At 45.7% G+C, this 16,541-nt stretch overlaps 1 protein-coding gene across 2 annotated transcripts in view; it reads left to right on the forward strand.

Moving 5' to 3' along the window:
- Positions 1 to 16,541, forward strand: part of RTTN (rotatin) — a 978,768-nt gene that overhangs the window by 372,647 nt on the left and 589,580 nt on the right. For both annotated transcript variants that reach the window (XM_069219896.1, XM_069219897.1), the window contains exons 22-23: positions 5,272 to 5,368; positions 11,359 to 11,427. In XM_069219896.1, coding sequence (XP_069075997.1) covers positions 5,272 to 5,368; positions 11,359 to 11,427 — 166 coding nt within the window. The remainder of the gene's footprint in view (positions 1 to 5,271; positions 5,369 to 11,358; positions 11,428 to 16,541) is intronic.

The raw sequence follows: 16,541 nt of genomic DNA on the forward strand, positions 1-16,541 counted from the left end.
TAATGAAGCATTGCCAAACTCCAAACTCTTTTGAGCATAACATGCCAACTAGGGGCGAGGGAGCTTGGGGGAAAGGAGACTGGTGGTGGTGGTGGGGGCACTTGAGGTATGAGGTTAGTTCTTCAACAGTGACACAATAAAACATATATATGCCATTTGTGAATGTTTTATAGTTTGTGATGAAATCAAAAAAGCAATTCTATGAAAGACTTTAAGGAGTGTAGAATGATGTATTCTAGTAAGTGTCAATGCGCTGGAGAGGTTAGACGGGGTATTAGGTGTGCTTCCAGATCCAGAAGAAAAACAGAACACTGTGCCTGACCTTTGACCACTGAATCATTGTTTGCATTAATTTTACTAAATTCAAGATGAAGTTGTTGAAAATGTATTTCCCTATTAAAGAAGACGACCACTGTCTGGTAATGAGTGAGATGAAGAATACTTTTGTCTTAACCCCAGACATTCGATCCTACAGCATTTTTTTCACTGTGGTTTGTTTTATTACTTCCATCTACTTCCACTTGGAATCAAACTGACTCAAAGAGAATTTGCCAAATGCTTAACAGAGACTGATCACATGAAATTACAACAAAGAGCAGTTGGGGAATGCCATAGATATTCGCACATCGACCTAGGTTTGTCGAAAGTTCGTTTATGATTGTCTTTTTGGAGCGACAGATGGTAGTGGGTGCCAGGCTAGCCATGCACCTGCCACCTCAGGTGTCAAAGGAACACCCACTGAGAATCAGTGAATGATAACCTGTATAATTAGAACAAAAGGCCAGGGCACACCCAAAATTGTAACTTCGTATGGTAGATCCAAATGGTATTTCAGGAATTGAAACAACGTCCGGGAAGCAGGTGACACTCGATATTTATTAAAGGTGATTCCAATCAAGTGATTAAATACAAGTCCAAACAGCAAGAAAACAGCCGACATGTGTTTCGTCTTCAAGACTTTGTCAAGGCTTTAGCTGAGCAGATGTATATATGAAAAAAAAAAAAATAAGATGAAACAGAGTCCCAAGAATCCATTAGACTGAAGTAAGTCTGTTGATGAGTTGATCATGTGAAGTATAATGGCAGAGCAAAGGCTATGATAGGCCTAGTGTATTTCAAATTGATCCGTGCTGGTCGCGTCGGAGTTGTAGGAGTATGCCACTGATCACATGTATGCCATAAATGTGTACTCATACTTAGGCGATGGTGAAGGGGAATTCACTTCTGTCCGACTGCGAAAACAATGTAATTGTGACAGTCAGCTCAGACCACCTTATGTTGGTGAATGCCACAGAATTATTTAGTAGGAAACTATTATGATGAATGCTTTACAAAGAGGGTCATGGTAGAAATGAGGAATTATGGAGGAAGTGAGCTTACACCACACTTCTCCTAAGTAGCTTTCACCTTGAGCTGCAGATTGTAGGTACAGACGTAAAGGTTCTTCAACCATATATACAGGGCAATGCTGTTAATATATTGTTGAACATCTCTACTGTAATGTTTTCCTCAACACATAACGTGTAGTACACTTCCTCTTTCCAGATGGGCACTATCTGATACTGAACAAGGACCAACATTCATTGTGCCTCCTAACAGTCTCTGGGAGAGTACAACATTGTTAACTGACACACTCATCAGCGAGTTAGAAGACATCCACAAGTGCATTCTAGATCATGCTGTGGCACAGGAAATCTTTGTTTTGTTTTAACTTTCAATACAGTATTCTTTGCAAAGGGTGGTGTTTCTATGGCATATAACTTAGAAACAATTAAAAGAAAGAAATAACATTAACTAAGTAAGGCTGGCAGCAGGATCATAATATTGAGCAGTAAGATATAGGCAATTTATTCTTGTCTTTGTATTAAAGTAAAGGTCATACGTTCCCCAAGTGGTGTACAGATTTGAGGCATGTCGATGCTGACAATAGTATGTGTATAACTGGGCTAAGAAATCACAGGTTGCAAAGTTGACGGTTGTAGTTAATCACAACATCCCAAAATGTGGTACCTGGCGTACACAATGACAGTGTTAAAATTAATTACTTTCTAGGTTAGATATTGGGAGTCCAGCTGAATCAAGTAGTTTCTGAGTGGGCCCCATATGTCTTTGGGTTTGGAAGCATGCAGCAGTGTTTTCGCATAAGTCACAATCATGCTAGTGAGCCAGGTTCATGTAGTTGGAGCTTGGCTGCTGCCCAAGTATACAACAATCTCCTGTTTAGTAACTAAAATTGCCAGTACGGTCAATCTGTGCACTTCCTGTGGTATCTCTCGCACATAACCCAGCAGTGCAATAAACGGGTCCGGGTCCAGAGTGGTCCCTATCATTCGAGACAGTATAGAGAAACATTGTTCCAGAATCCTCCAACTAGGGCACATGTCCACTTCAGTTGTGCAAAATCTGCCCCTTCCGCAGGGTGCTTAGTGCATTGCAAAGACCTGGAAGAGTCAAGTTTAGCCAATGCACTCGAGGTTGTGTAGGGACATCTGAGGAATTTAAAGTGGATGACTTTGTGTCTGTGGTTCATGGATATAAGCTTCGTTTGCTGGCAATAATAATACCAGAGTTCAGCCGTGAGTGGACGTTGCATTTCACATTCCCATGTTTCCCTAAGTATCCCATCCCCAGTCGGCACCAGGTACAGACTAGTCTGATATTGTTTGGACACCATGCATCTGCCAGTCGGGTCTGTGATCATCTTTAAGATTAACTCCTGTGGTGGTAAGGGATAGGTGGCAATCTGTGTGCCTAAGTTGCTGTGTATACGGCACATTACAAAAAGGTCCATCGGGTGGCATCAGTAAACTTGGTATTTTTAGTGTGCGATATAACGTGTCCGTCGGGGAACAAAAAACAAAAGGTGTGCAGTACAAAGCTAGTTAATGTGCTCTTGACAAGTAGTCAGCTAGTGGGCACTAGCCAAGGATTGTCGGAGATGGGTAAGGAGGAGGAATATATTAGTCCCTTGCCCAGTAGACTGAGGAGTTTATGCCAAGCCCAGCTGGTGGTTGTTGGGGTTAGGATGTCAAGGTCCAATGGTATTCCCTGCCGGAGTATGGCATGCAGAGGGAGTGTCTCTGCTTGGTCTTTTTTATGTATTGTGTATGGTAGTCAGCAACCGCCATGGCAACAATGGTACACGTATTGGCACTGTGCTGCAAGGTAGAAAAGCCGAAAGTGCAGCAAACTGAAGCCACCATGTTTGTATGGTAGAGTGAATATGCTCCAGCCTATCTGGGGTCGACAGCCCGCCCATACAAATTGAAGAAGCAGAGTTTTCAGTGACAGGAAAAAGGAGTTTGGGTGGGATTGGAATGTTTAAAAAAAATATTAAAAACTAGTTGCACCACCAGCTTAATAATGGTGATACGGCCTGCTGTTGATAACAGTAGTTTAATCCAATGCTCAACATGCGTCAAGAGGTGGTCAATGGCCAGGCCACACAATTCAGATGGATGATTCGCTCCTTCTCACGATGAATATGAATGCCTACATATTTGACTGAATCCACACACTATTGTAGGGGAGATTTTGCTTCCCCAAGGAGTTGTTGCATCTGTGATCGGTAACAGTTTGGATTTGTCCTAGTTAATGGTGGGACCAGAATATCAACCTGACTCCACCACCTCATGCAGTCTGTGGTCTAAATTCACCAATGTGTGTCGTACAAACAGCAGGATATTGTCTGCATAAAGAGAAATTAATAAGGGACCTGCCTGAAACTGGAGACTGTAATGGAGATGCTTCTCCTGAAGATGGCGGACTAAGGGGTTATGGCGATGATAGAGTATTGGGGATGGGCGGGCATCCCTATCTTGTTCCTCTGGAGATAGCAAAAGGGGGAGGGGGGTTACTGTGCCATTTGCTCGCATGCGTGCTGTTACTTGTGAGTACAGCAGCATGATTAGTACGTAATTGCCTTTCAGAGACCCAGTTTCTGAAGTGCTGCCTGCAGACAAGCCCATTCCACAGAGTCATAAGCTTTCTCTGCGTCAAGCTGGGCCACTGCTGCAGGTGTCTCTTGGCATATTCTGTGCATTACCAAGAACAGTGCACTTAGATTAAGGGAGATGGAGCGTTATGGGGCAAAACCAGACTGCAGGAGTGAAATGATCCTTTCAAGTTAGAGGGCTAGACAAGTCGCCAAGATTTTGGCAAGAATTTTAGTGTCAAAATTTAATAAAGATATAGGTCTGTAGGAGGAGCTTTGCAGTGGGTTCCTCCCTGGCTTCAATAGCAGGACGATGACTGCCTCTCAGAGTGTGGGGGATAGGGTGCCAGAATCTACTGATTATGCATACATTTCTGATAGGTGCGGTGTTAGTAGATGTTTTTATGTATTGTAGAATGCACCCCTAAGGCTGTCTAGACCAGGAGCATTGGATCAATCTAAAGTCTGTTGCGTGTAACACCTCTTCTGAAGTTATGGGTTTGCTAAGGAAGAGCCTCTTAGTGTCTGATAGCCAAACAATGGCAACTTCCGAGAGGTATAATTTCATGTCATTGCCCATGTCTGTGCCTCAGAAGGCATAAAGTTTGCTATAGTACCACTGGAGTTCTGCAAGGATAGTGGCGTTATCAGTCGTACAGGAACCTTCTACCACAAGTAGTTCTGGGTTGTAACGATTCCTTGTGGTGGGCGCAATAACCGTGCCAGGGTGCAAACTGATCGAGCTTGAGTGTGTTTTCCCAAGTGTGTCACCTCTTCAAGCATTTCAAGCATTTACACAAAATGTTTGGGGTCTGGTGTAGGACCCACACCTGAAGGCCAGGGACCTGACAGCAATGGTGTGACAACTCCTCTTTATTCAGATTCTCCTAATATGACTGTCCCCTCCCCATGTTTCCTCGTAATACATTTGTATAACCCTGAATTGGATGGCTTAACAGCTTGCTTCCCTCTGTGGTGGACTATTTACATTCTGGGTAAAGGCTCCTTCTTCTTACCTTTTAAGCTTCCATGCTTACTGTTTCAGCCTATAGCAGTAGCAGTGATGAACTTGAGACCCCTCCCCTTGCATTTGCCCTTTTCTTACACTAATGATGTACCTAATACCTACATCAATATTTCTTTAGGCTTACAGATAGCTGTTCTTCCTGTGGATTAACACATTGACACCATTATTCCTGAATTGTTATTGCCTAATATGCATTGTCATAAGCATATATATATATATATTTTTTTTTAATCCAGTTTGTTTCAACTTAAAATGCTGATCATTAGTAGCTGATGTTAACAATGTGCTTAGATGTGCCTTTTCTTTTCAGTGTCATTGCTAATGCAGAATGAAAGCACCATTCTCACAGAAGTTGCTGCAGTACTTTGTCTCTTGCTATTTGATGATGTTTCTAAAGCAGATGCATGGTATGTAAACAAACTAGTCTGTACAGTTGATTGTTTTGTTTTTTTTCCCTGTGATTATATGTGCTGTTGATGGGTCGTACATGCGTACACATGTGAATAGCAAACATACCATCTATTAATTCATTCTAAAACTAGCTCTAAACAGTAATACAGAAGTCCACAATATGCCACAAAGGCCCAATATATTTCTACAAGATCTGACTAGTCCAGCTTTAGGTAAACTAGTCAGCCTGTTACCTGCTCCGAACGAAGTGCATGGAGTCTGAAGCATCCTTATACTAGATAATTCTTCCAGCAGTTTCCTCACCTTATGAACACTATTTTCACCCTTTAGAATTATCAGGGAAACCTTTTCCCCCCAGCAATGGCTCTGCAGCGCTGCCAGATGCTCCTCCGCCTTGTGATATGACATCTCTGGGGTATATTTGGTACCATCCAGCGCACTGGTATCTGGCTAGTTTTTTTTTAATGCCTCATGGATGCAGTCACTGCTTTACCATCAAATGTCTTCTGAAACAACTTGCAGCTTCATGCCCTGCAGATGGCACCATAAGTATGTCCATTTTGGGACCCCACAATGACAGTATGTGGTCAGGACTCAACACAGTGGTCTGTGAGCGTTGACTCTTGCACCTCCATGCACTCGAAAGCCATCAGAGAGCAGTAGGCCATCAAGGAGAATTCCACGCAGACTCCCTCTACCATAGATAATTCAGCTTCCTAAGAAATCTTCCCACACAAACAGTTCCATATGAAGAAGTCCTCCTTTTCCTCAAGGAAACAATATTGTGCACAGGGTGTTCGGCGGTCCCAACACCCCTCTCCAAAGTAGGACCATCCTTCAGTGTCTGGCAACACTCCCCAAACCCCTTCTGCCCTGCCAGGATGGCTCCTAGACCATTTAGGCTACACCCCAAGGGAGGAATCATTCCTGCATGTTTGTAGGACTCTGACTGCACCGATCTCGATGACCCCTATGCTGTGCCTCCACAGGCTTCATCCTTGTCCCCAGAAGCTAAGGCAATGTCTCCTATTTGTTAGGACATTCTAGAGTGCTGCTTTCCAATTCTCTAACCACTTACATAGGCTTACAAAATACCAGTGTCCAAGTTGCTTCATCAGAATGGGAGGTTTCATTTTAGAGGTATTACCATTTTTAACAAATAGTTGCTTGGAAGGAAGCGGAGGCGTCTGAACTGATTTGTCTTCTGTGGAGGTGAAGTCCAACATTGTGATTGAAATATCATTATTCTCCATGTGTTATGCGAGCCCTAGATCCCTTTTAATAAGGCTCTCCAAGACTATAATGGCTGCATTGGTGAATCTATTCTCAGGCCCAGCTGTTCACTGGACTCTCATACACCATAGGCTTGCTCCATGTGGCCTGCGGTTTTGGTCCTCATAATCATCACTGGAGAGTCTAATGGTTCTGAGGTTGTTTTCCAAATGGAATACAAATGCCTTCCCTAAAGCTCTACAAGATGGAATCTAAGCAGCTTGATACTATGATTTGCAGTGTTTTTGTATGTGATAGGTTGGCTTTCACACAATTGGCCTCGTTGTCAAATATCCCATGTCCTTTGGGAACTGGCTGTAGTCAACTGGCCAGGACTTGTGAAGAAGCCTCTCTGACTGGGTAGGTGATGGCTTGGATGCATCAAAACAAATTAAGTGTGGTTTGACTGATTGAACACTGTTCTATGGGATTGACTTTAATGCTATGTCAACATGTTTGGATGCGTTCAACTGGATTTTTACAAGGTGTACAGGCTATGTTGACAGACATGTCCCTTGACAGAGAACATCAATTCGGACTCACTACTTTCTGAAATGTTTTAGGCCTGGCCTCCCCTGCAAAATAGTTTGACAAAACAGTATTGAAAGTTCTGAGGGTATTGTAGGGCTGTAATGTCCTGGCAGAGGAAGCATTTCAGCCTTTCTAAACACCATAGCAAATATATTACTTCTTTCCAGGCAGGAGTGTATCTAATTGGCAGCAGCGTATCCAGTCTTTTCCACCCTCTTCACGCTCTGCTGCTTCAAAGCCACTCTGGCTCCCTCTTCAAAACACCATTGTCTGGCTTGGGCAAGGGTCTTTGATTTTGTCACACAATGGTAGGTGATCATGATGGATAACTAAGTGATCCAGATTGTAGGAAGCTTGCCTGGTGTTTGGTGGGTACCTAAGGTACTTACACCTTATACCAGGTCTGGGTATGCCTTCTTAGTGAAGTGTAGGCAATGTCTAGAAGCCAGGCTCTCTAGAGGTAGCTGCTGTGAATGAGCAGCCAAGGCTTATGTAGGAGACATGCAAAGCTTATCCAAAACCACTGTAGTCACACAGCACTTAGACACATGAAAGAAAACACTCAGTTGTACAAAAATAAAGGTACTTTATTTTTGGTCACACAATACCACAAAATACTAGAAGGCCAACCCTTCAATAGGAGGTAAGTAATACACCAATTATATACACTAGTAAACAGCAATAGCCATAGAAAAGGTTAAACAGTGCAAATGCAAAAAAACAATAGTGACCCTTGGTGGGGGGCCCAAACCATATACTGAAACAATGGAATGCCAACACAGGACCCCCACCTAGGAAAGTGGAATGTGTAGAGGGGAGCTGGGACTACCACAGGGATAAGTATCACAGTACCCCCCAGCGACCAGGAAAGCAGGAGTAAATGACTGGAATTTCCCCAAACCACTCAAAAGGAAGGAAAAGAAAAAAAGAAGACACCCAGACAAGACTGCAAGAAACCAGTGGTGGATTCCTGGAGAAAACCTGTGGAGAGGGGACCAAGACCAAAAGTCACAGTGGAGTCCAGGAGGAGTAGGAGCTACTACTCACCCAGCTGTATTTGAAGGAGTTAGTCGAAGGTGAGGAAGAGGAGGTCAGCACTGCAGCTCTGGAGCGGGAGAAGAGTTCCTGAGGGATGCAGAAAATGTCCCACGCTGGAATGAAGATTGCAGACTGGTGTCAGTGCAGGAATTTCATGTGGGGTGAAAAAGGTTTCAGCAACCAAGCTTGAAAAGAGAGAGCATAATCACTGGGGTCCTAGTTAGCAGGATCCCAGTGAACACAGTCAAATACACTGACAAACAGGCACAAAGTGAGGGTAACCATGCTAGAAAGAAGCTACTTTCCTACATAGATGATTTGCCTGAGCTACACCCCTCCCTTCCTCCTGACCCACCTGGCCTCCCGCCTTTCATCATTGAATTCTTACCAACTCATGCCTTGATCTTGAGAGTTGAAGTCCTTCCTTTACCTAATAAAGGGACCATAGAAGTGGTGCCTCTGCAATATAATGTACATGATTTTTCTCCCTTTACTTCTTCTCCCTAAAGAACGCCTAAGGGATAATGCCTATGCTAGATCTCTGCTTCCAAAACCTGTTCAACCTGCAGCAGAACTACACAATGCAGTCCCTGAATCATGTCCTTTATACTCTAAACTCAGTAGATGGGATGCAGTGCCTGGATCTCCAGTATACTTATTTTCATCTTCAATTCTTCCAGCCATCAGTGGCTGCTTTAGGTTCATGGTGGGGTCCCTCCACCATGAATTTGGTGTCTTCCCATTTGGACTGACAGTATCATTGGTCTTATGAAGGTGATGGCATCTTCGCAGTGGAGGTTGAGGGTTCATGTATTTTAATACTTGTATAACTGGCTGCTGAAAGTGGTGTCTCTGAAAATGGCACAAAAACATCTCCAGCAGAAGAGGGTTCTCCTTCATTACCATGTTTTTACCATCAACACCCGGATCTCTTGCTTCTTTCCCACACAGTTAGACTTTTATTGGTCTGGTGGTCAATTCAGCCCTAATGGAAGACTTTCCTCTTCCTCAGAGGATTACTGATAGTCGAGCAATGTTTTTTATTTATCTGGCTCAAGCTTGGATCACCGTTCTGCAGGTCTTGTGTCTGTTAGGCCACATGTCCCCATGTTGGTTTCTCACTCCGGATGTGGATAAGAGCTTTCTAGTGGTGCCTTATGAGGAAGTCTGTGGCTGCAACACAAAGGACTTCGCAGATTACCCAGTCAGTGCATCACAGTGTGCATTGGTGGATGGACCACTCCAACCTTTCAGCAGGTCAGCCCTTTCAGATCTCCATAAAATAAAGGTATTGTGGTTACAAATGTCTACTTTCTGGACTAGGGTGCTCCACTGGGCAATGTCTCAGCGCAGTTCTTTAGTGTGTGTCAGAACAGTGCCTACCTGTAATTGCCCTTAAGCTTTGGGTGGTTCACCTCACCCTGAAGGTCTTCGTCTAACTCCTAGAGCAATTCTAGGCTCTGCCAGTGCCACTACCTTTCGTTATATCAACACACAGATCAGTGTGGATTTGTGGATGCTGTGTTTGGAGGAAATTTGCCTGCGGAAGTGGGCAAACTGACAGGGAATCTTCCTGTTAATGGCTCACACAGCAGACTTCTTCAGTGTGAGTGTGGTTTCTCTGTCACCTTTCCCTGGAGGAGGACAAGTGTAAGCTACACCCCGAAGTGATAGAGGTAATCGTCTCCAGATTATAGGTTTCATTAATTGGTCTCCTTGCCTTGTCCCTGAATTTGTGCTGTACACCTTCTGAAAGATTTCAAGGAGAATGCTGTAGACTCAACTCATCTCAGGACCCACTGTCCACATTTCTGTAGAGCCTGCCTCTGTCAAAGGTCTTACAGAAGGCTCAGGAAGTCCAAGCTAAATTGATTCTGATCTCATCAGGTTGGGTAAGCAACATTTGGTATGTTGATTGGTTGGCACCCAGCATTCAGCCACCTGTTCCTCTCTCTTGATACAGTATGGTCAGGTACGCTGCCCCAGTACCCAGATGCTTCAGCTGTACACGTGGAAATGGATTGTTCCAGATAGTGCTTTTGCCTTCCTGATAAAGTTGCAGATGTCATTTTCAGTGTCAGGCAGCTTGCTTCTAAATCCATCTTCAGAGGCCACTGGACTAAGTTCTTCCAGGGGAAAAACACTTTTATGACATCTTGCAATTTGCATTGTCCCTCAGTCATCAGGACCTGATGGTGGCTAATGTTAAGGGCAATTTAGCGCCCCTGTGTACTTTCATATGTCTGCTGACCAACCTTCCCTCTTTAGGACACCTCTAGATCACGTTTTCTGAGTGGTTTGCTGATCATGTTGCTTCCCAGTCCTTTTATATCTATTCAGTGGAATTAAAACCTGGTTTTCACTTTCTTGAAGGCCAATTGTCAGTTGCCCATATCTACTACTTTAAGAACAGTTCTGTTGGTGGCGATTACATCTGTTCACAGGTGGGGAGAACATCAGGTCTCAACAGTTTACCCACTCTTCAGATTTTTTCTAGAGATTCAGTAGGTTCTTTATACATGAGCTTTTGGTGCTCTGGTAGGCAACGGTGTGTAGACCCTGCAACTTTGAGGCTGCTTGTTCAGTATATCTTTGTCACCAAAAGGAGGACAAAGCAAAGACCATACAGATGAGTGCCAACCCAGCTTGTATCCCGCTGTCAAACCTACAAGCACCAAAGGTATTTCAATCTGTCTGATGCATATATTTGTAAACTATTGGGTAGTGTTCAGTAGTGTGTGTGTGTGTGTGTGTGTGTGTGTGTGTGTGTGTGTGTGTGTGCGTGTGTGTAATGAATGTATTTTCTTTTTTCAAGGAAAAAGCACTGACTGGGCAATGATTGTGTTGTTAGTGGGTGCCAGCGAATGGTGATTAGTAGCCCACACCACCTCCTGCTACCCTGATAGAGTGCAGCGCTACACTGGTGTGCTTGGTTCCCACTAAGAGGAAATTGTAGACTTGTCACTTATGCAGGCCTCACATTCTGCACAATAACCCAATTTCTTACATCATCAATAAGATTACCATTGGCTGGCCTTTGATTTGTCGTATGGAGAACTAAAACAGAAATGAAAATTGAAAAAGTGGCATGCACAACAACTTTCATTATTCTTTTCTTTCTGTGTTCTTTTTATAACAAAAACAGGTCAGATGGCATTTCAATTGATTATTCTACAGCACCTCCTTTCAGTCTCCCTGCAGCAGTGGTCAGACGGTAAGGCTCACAGGCAATATTTACTGTAATTCATTACAAATATGAATGGAGTGAAAGACTGGTTATTATTGTAATAAAGTTCAGTATTGTGTCTTACTTACTGCAGCTTATCTGAATGCTATTTAAGATTCAATTCACTGGTGACATTGTAGCTTATTGTGAGGAATTCTGCATGCTTTCATCTGTAGGAGGCAGCTTACTAAGAGATGACATTCAAGGGCCACTCAAGTAATTTTGATTGAATGGCAATCTGTTTGGCTGGCTGAGTTGTTTGACTGAATTCTACAGATAATTTCACTTCTCTCTTAAAGGATCTCCGTTGATAGTCATAAGCAATGAATAGTCTCACCCATGTGCAGGGATCCTGGAGCACTTTTTCACAAATGGTTTTCTTAAGTGAAAATGTTTGCCTTTCTTCAGGAAGGCTTGCAGAGTCATTTAAGAGAAAAAACATTATTCAGCGTATAGCAACTGGCTACAGTGGCCAGTTATTCATCTTGTACTTAACAAAGGGGCTAAGTGAATCATAATATGTGTATAATTTAAACACGTTTTTGCAAAACAGCATACCTATTTCACAAACCATTTTTTGTTACAGTATAGAGAGGAAGGAAAACAGGACATTGTAGCCCCATAGGGTGTTACTATGCAAGTTAAAAAGAGAGATTGTGCCTTTAAGAATCTGGGGACCACCAGTATCCCATCATGCTCAGCAGGTGACAGTTGCTTCATTTCTTTTTTCTGGCTCCTGCTGACAGGATCCTGGAGCACTGAGCTCAGCCTTTTTAGGATGTATCCCACAAAAGTCTCCAGTACATTTTGTTGACAACTTTTTTATTCAGTGACTCATCATTTCACAGAAAAGTAAGGTATTTAGTTAAATAAAATTCCATCTTTGTTTGACAAATGCCCAGCCTGTGGGGAAAAAGGTCAAAACAGACCCTCATGATTTCTGCATCATTTGCCTTCCAGCAAGTCATGTACCTGTGTCTTGTCACCACTGCAAAAAAATTCCAAGATGCACCCTGAGGGGCAGGGAGAAAATCGACCTCTCTGGCACAGAAGAACTTCTAAAACAACAGACACAATCTGAATGTGGGACATCAGAGTGAACGAGAAGAGGATCAGTCCTCTACCAGGGCTCTGCCATCTGTCTCTGAAGGACGTTGAAGTTCCCAGAAAAGACTTCAGCGTAAAAACTCATCAGTCTCGGTTGACGGAGAGGTACGGCACCTACCTGTTCACCATCAACAGTTGTGTCAACGTCGAGGAAGTTACGAAAGGCCTTTGTGGAGACAAAGTGCTTCAACTTCAAAGACCGAAACACCGTATACGGGCAGACCAAGGTAAAAATCGAATAGTGTATTAGCATCAGGGAGAAGCTGTTCGCTGACGAAGGTTGATGTCAAGAAGGAGAACGATGTTGAGGTGCCGTTGAAGGTCACCTTCAAGGAGCAGATCGACATTGGAGGTTGAATTTGAGGAGTATTTTAACATGCAGGCCACAACAAGAGGCAAGGAAAAAGAGGAGACCTATTTATTCATCACCAGACTTGGAGCATTCGAGAATATGTTCCCCCTCTTTACCTATTTTAATACCAAGTACTCCTCTACCTTCCTCACCTCCTCCATCTCCTCTTCCACCACCAATGACACCTCCACCACCTACAGAGTCACTTACACAGGCATCAATTCCTTCACCAGTGGACACTCCTATACCAAGGCTCAGATCGCTATCCAGAAAGTGGCATCATTCTAGTCAATACCGTCACAGCTCCAGACACTTGTTTCCATCTCCCAGCGCTCGCACCATCGTCATTGCTTATAAAGGTCTCGCTCAGGATCCAGGTCTTACACAAGATCTCATGACCCTTCCACTTATACCTCATTCACTTTGTGGAATGCTACTTGCTGACACTATTAGATTCACCACCACCTAACATTTTTCCGGTTAATGATATCACCACTTTCCAGGAGGTCCGGGTAATGGGAGCAGCAAAGCACAATATTCAGATGTTAGTTCCTACCCCCTGAACAACAGTAATTTTTGAGGCACTTCAGCATCGGTCAGCATCAAGACCACTACTGCTGCTGGTGCCAGGTCTCCTAGAGTCAGCCCTGGAACTTTTTCTGACTCCAGCCTCACTTAAACCAGCTCCATCGAGACTTCAGAAAAAGTATTGTCCTCCAGAACAAGATCATATCTTCCTCCTTGCTGGCCCACATCCGGACTCTGTGGTTGTAGTAGCGGCCAGAAAGCACCATGCCGCTACTCCCATGTCATCTCTGCCACCTGATAGAGAGTAGAAAACTGGACTCTATAGGTCGCAAAGTCTGTAGTATAGCAGCAGCCACCATGAGAGCACTAAGTGCAACTGCCTTTCTCAGCGATACAGTAGAGCACTATGGGAATCCACTCTGCAGTTTGCAGAACATCTCCTCAAAGACAAACCGCAAGCCCTTGTGGAGATTGTTAATGAAGGCTTGATGGTCTCCAATCAGGTAATAAGTGCAGCAGCAGACTCTTCCCTATTAGTGGAACATAAATATTATCTCTGCATTGCTTTGGTTGGGTCACCTTAACATCCCTCAAGCCAGGGTCTCAACAAATAATCCTGAATCTCTCATTTTCAGTTTCCACCCTCTTTCAATCAATCAACCAATCACAATATTTATAGAGCGCACTACGTACCCGTTAGTGTTTCAAAGCGCTGAAGGGGGGGGGACTGCTGCTACTGGTCGAAGAGCCAGGTCTTGAGGAGTCTCCTGAAGGTGAGAAGGTCCTGGGTCTGTCGCAGGGCGGTCGGGAGGGCGTTCCAGGTCTTGGCGGCGAGATAGGAGAAGGATCTGCCGTCGGAGGTCTTGCGTTGGAAGCGGGGAACGAGGGCGAGGTTGGCGGAGCGGAGTTGGCTGGAGGGAACGTAGAAGTTGAGTCTGTTGTTCAGGTAGGCTGGTCCGGCGTTGTGGAGTGCCTTGTGAGCGTGGGTGAGGAGCTTGAAGGTGATCCTCTTGTCCACGGGGAGCCAGTGGAGGTCCTTCAGGTGGTGGGAGATGTGGCATCGGCGGGGTACGTCGAGGACCAGTCGGGCGGAGGCGTTTTGGATGTGTTGGAGGCGTTGGATGTCTTTTGCTGGGATGCCTGTGTAGAGTGCGTTGCCGTAGTCTAGTCTACTGCTGACGAGGGCCTGGGTCACCATTTTTCTGGTGTCCGTCGGGATCCTTTTTTTGGATTCTACGGAGCATGCAGAGGGTGTTGTAGCAGGAGGAGGAGACTGCGTTGACCTGTTTGGACATGGTGAGGGCAGAGTCGAGGACGAAGCCCAGGTTGCGTGCGTGGTTGGTTGGTGTTGGAGGGGGTCCCAGTGCGGTGGGCCACCAGGAGTCGTCCCAGGCCGAGGGGGTGCGTTCGAGGATGAGGACCTCCGTCTTGTCAGAGTTCAATTTCAGGCGGCTTTTTCTCATCCATTCGGCGATGGACTTCATTCCCTCATGGAGGTTGGCTTTGGCGGTGTGTGGGTCTTTGGTGAGGGAGATGATGAGCTGGGTGTCGTCGGCGTAGGAGAGAATGTTGAGGTTGTGCTGACGGGCCAGTTGGTCGAGGGGGGCCATGTAGACGTTGAACAGAGTCGGGCTTAGGGAGGAGCCTTGGGGTACGCCGCAGATGATGTTGGTGGCTTCGGAGCGGAAGGGAGGGAGTCGGACTCTCTGGGTTCTGCCAGAGAGGAAGGAGGAGATCCAGTTGAGGTCTTTTTCTTGTATTCCGGCTTCGTGGAGGCGTGTTAGTAGGGTGCGGTGGAAAACCGCGTCGAAGGCTGCGGAGAGGTCCAGGAGGATGAGGGCTGATGTTTCGCCGTTGTCCATATGCTGTCTGATGTCATCTGTAGCGGCGAGGAGAGCAGTTTCAGTGCTGTGGTTGCGTCTGAAACCGGACTGGGAGGGGTCCAGGATGGAGTGGTCCTCGACGTGGTGGGTGAGCTGAGCGTTGACGATCTTCTCGATGACCTTCGCCGGGAAGGGGAGGAGGGAGATCGGGCGGAAGTTTTTGAGGTCGTTGGGGTCTGCCTTGGGTTTCTTGAGGAGGGCGTGGATGTCGGCGTGCTTCCAGCTTTCCGGGAAGGTTGCGGTTTCGAAGGATAAGTTGATGATCTTTCGGAGTTGGGGGGCGATGGTAGTCTGCTTTGTTGTAGATGTGGTGGGGGCATTGGTCTGAGGGGGATCCTGAGTGGATGGAGTTCATGATCTTGCAGGTTTCCGAGTCGTCTACGTGGGTCCAGACGGTCAGGCGGTTGGTGTAGGTGGAGCTGTCGGAGATGGGGTCTGGCGGAGGCGTGGTGTTGAGGCTATCGTGGATGTCGGCGATCTTCTGATAGAAGAAGGTGGACAGGGCGTCGCAGAGTTCTTGGGAGGGTGGGATGTCGTTGCTGTTGGCGCTGGGGTTGGATAGCTCTTTCATGATGCAGAAGAGTTCTTTGCTGTCGTGTGCGTTGTTGTTCAGGCGTTCTGTGAAGTGGGAGCGTTTGGCAAGTCAGATTAGCTGGTGGTGCTTGCGGGTGGCTTCCTTGTGGGCTGTCAGGCTGTCTGGTGTGCGTTGGAGGAGCCATTTCTTCTTTAGTTTCTGGCAGGTGCGTTTGAAAGTGATGAGTTAGTCCGTGAACCAGGTGGCTTTTTTCTTTCCTTGGTTGTCGGTGGGCTTTTTGAGAGGTGCTAGGGTGTTGGCGCAGTCGTTGATCCACCGTCGTAGGTTGATGGCGGCGATGTCTGGGTCGGTGGGGTCAGTGAGCGGGTTCTGGGCGAGGGTGCTGGTCAGTTGGTCTTAGGTGACTTTGCTCCAGCGGCGGTGAGGTGGTAGTTGGGTGTGGTGGTGTTCGGTGTGCTTCTTGAATGTGAAGTGGACGCAGTGGTGGTCGGTCCAGTGGAGTTCGGTGGTGTGGCTGAAGGTGACGTGGTTGCTTGCGGAGAAGATTGGATCGAGCGTGTGGCCGGCGATGTGGGTGGGTGTGTTAACCAGTTGTCTGAGGTTGGAGAGGTTGTCGATCAGAGATGTGGTGTTGGCGTCGTTGTTGTTCTCCAGGTGGAAATTGAGGTCACCAAGGAGGATGTAGTCCGTAGAGGCG

This window comes from Pleurodeles waltl, chromosome 2_2, assembly GCF_031143425.1.
Source record: "Pleurodeles waltl isolate 20211129_DDA chromosome 2_2, aPleWal1.hap1.20221129, whole genome shotgun sequence".
NCBI classification, from domain to species: Eukaryota; Metazoa; Chordata; class Amphibia; order Caudata; family Salamandridae; genus Pleurodeles; species Pleurodeles waltl.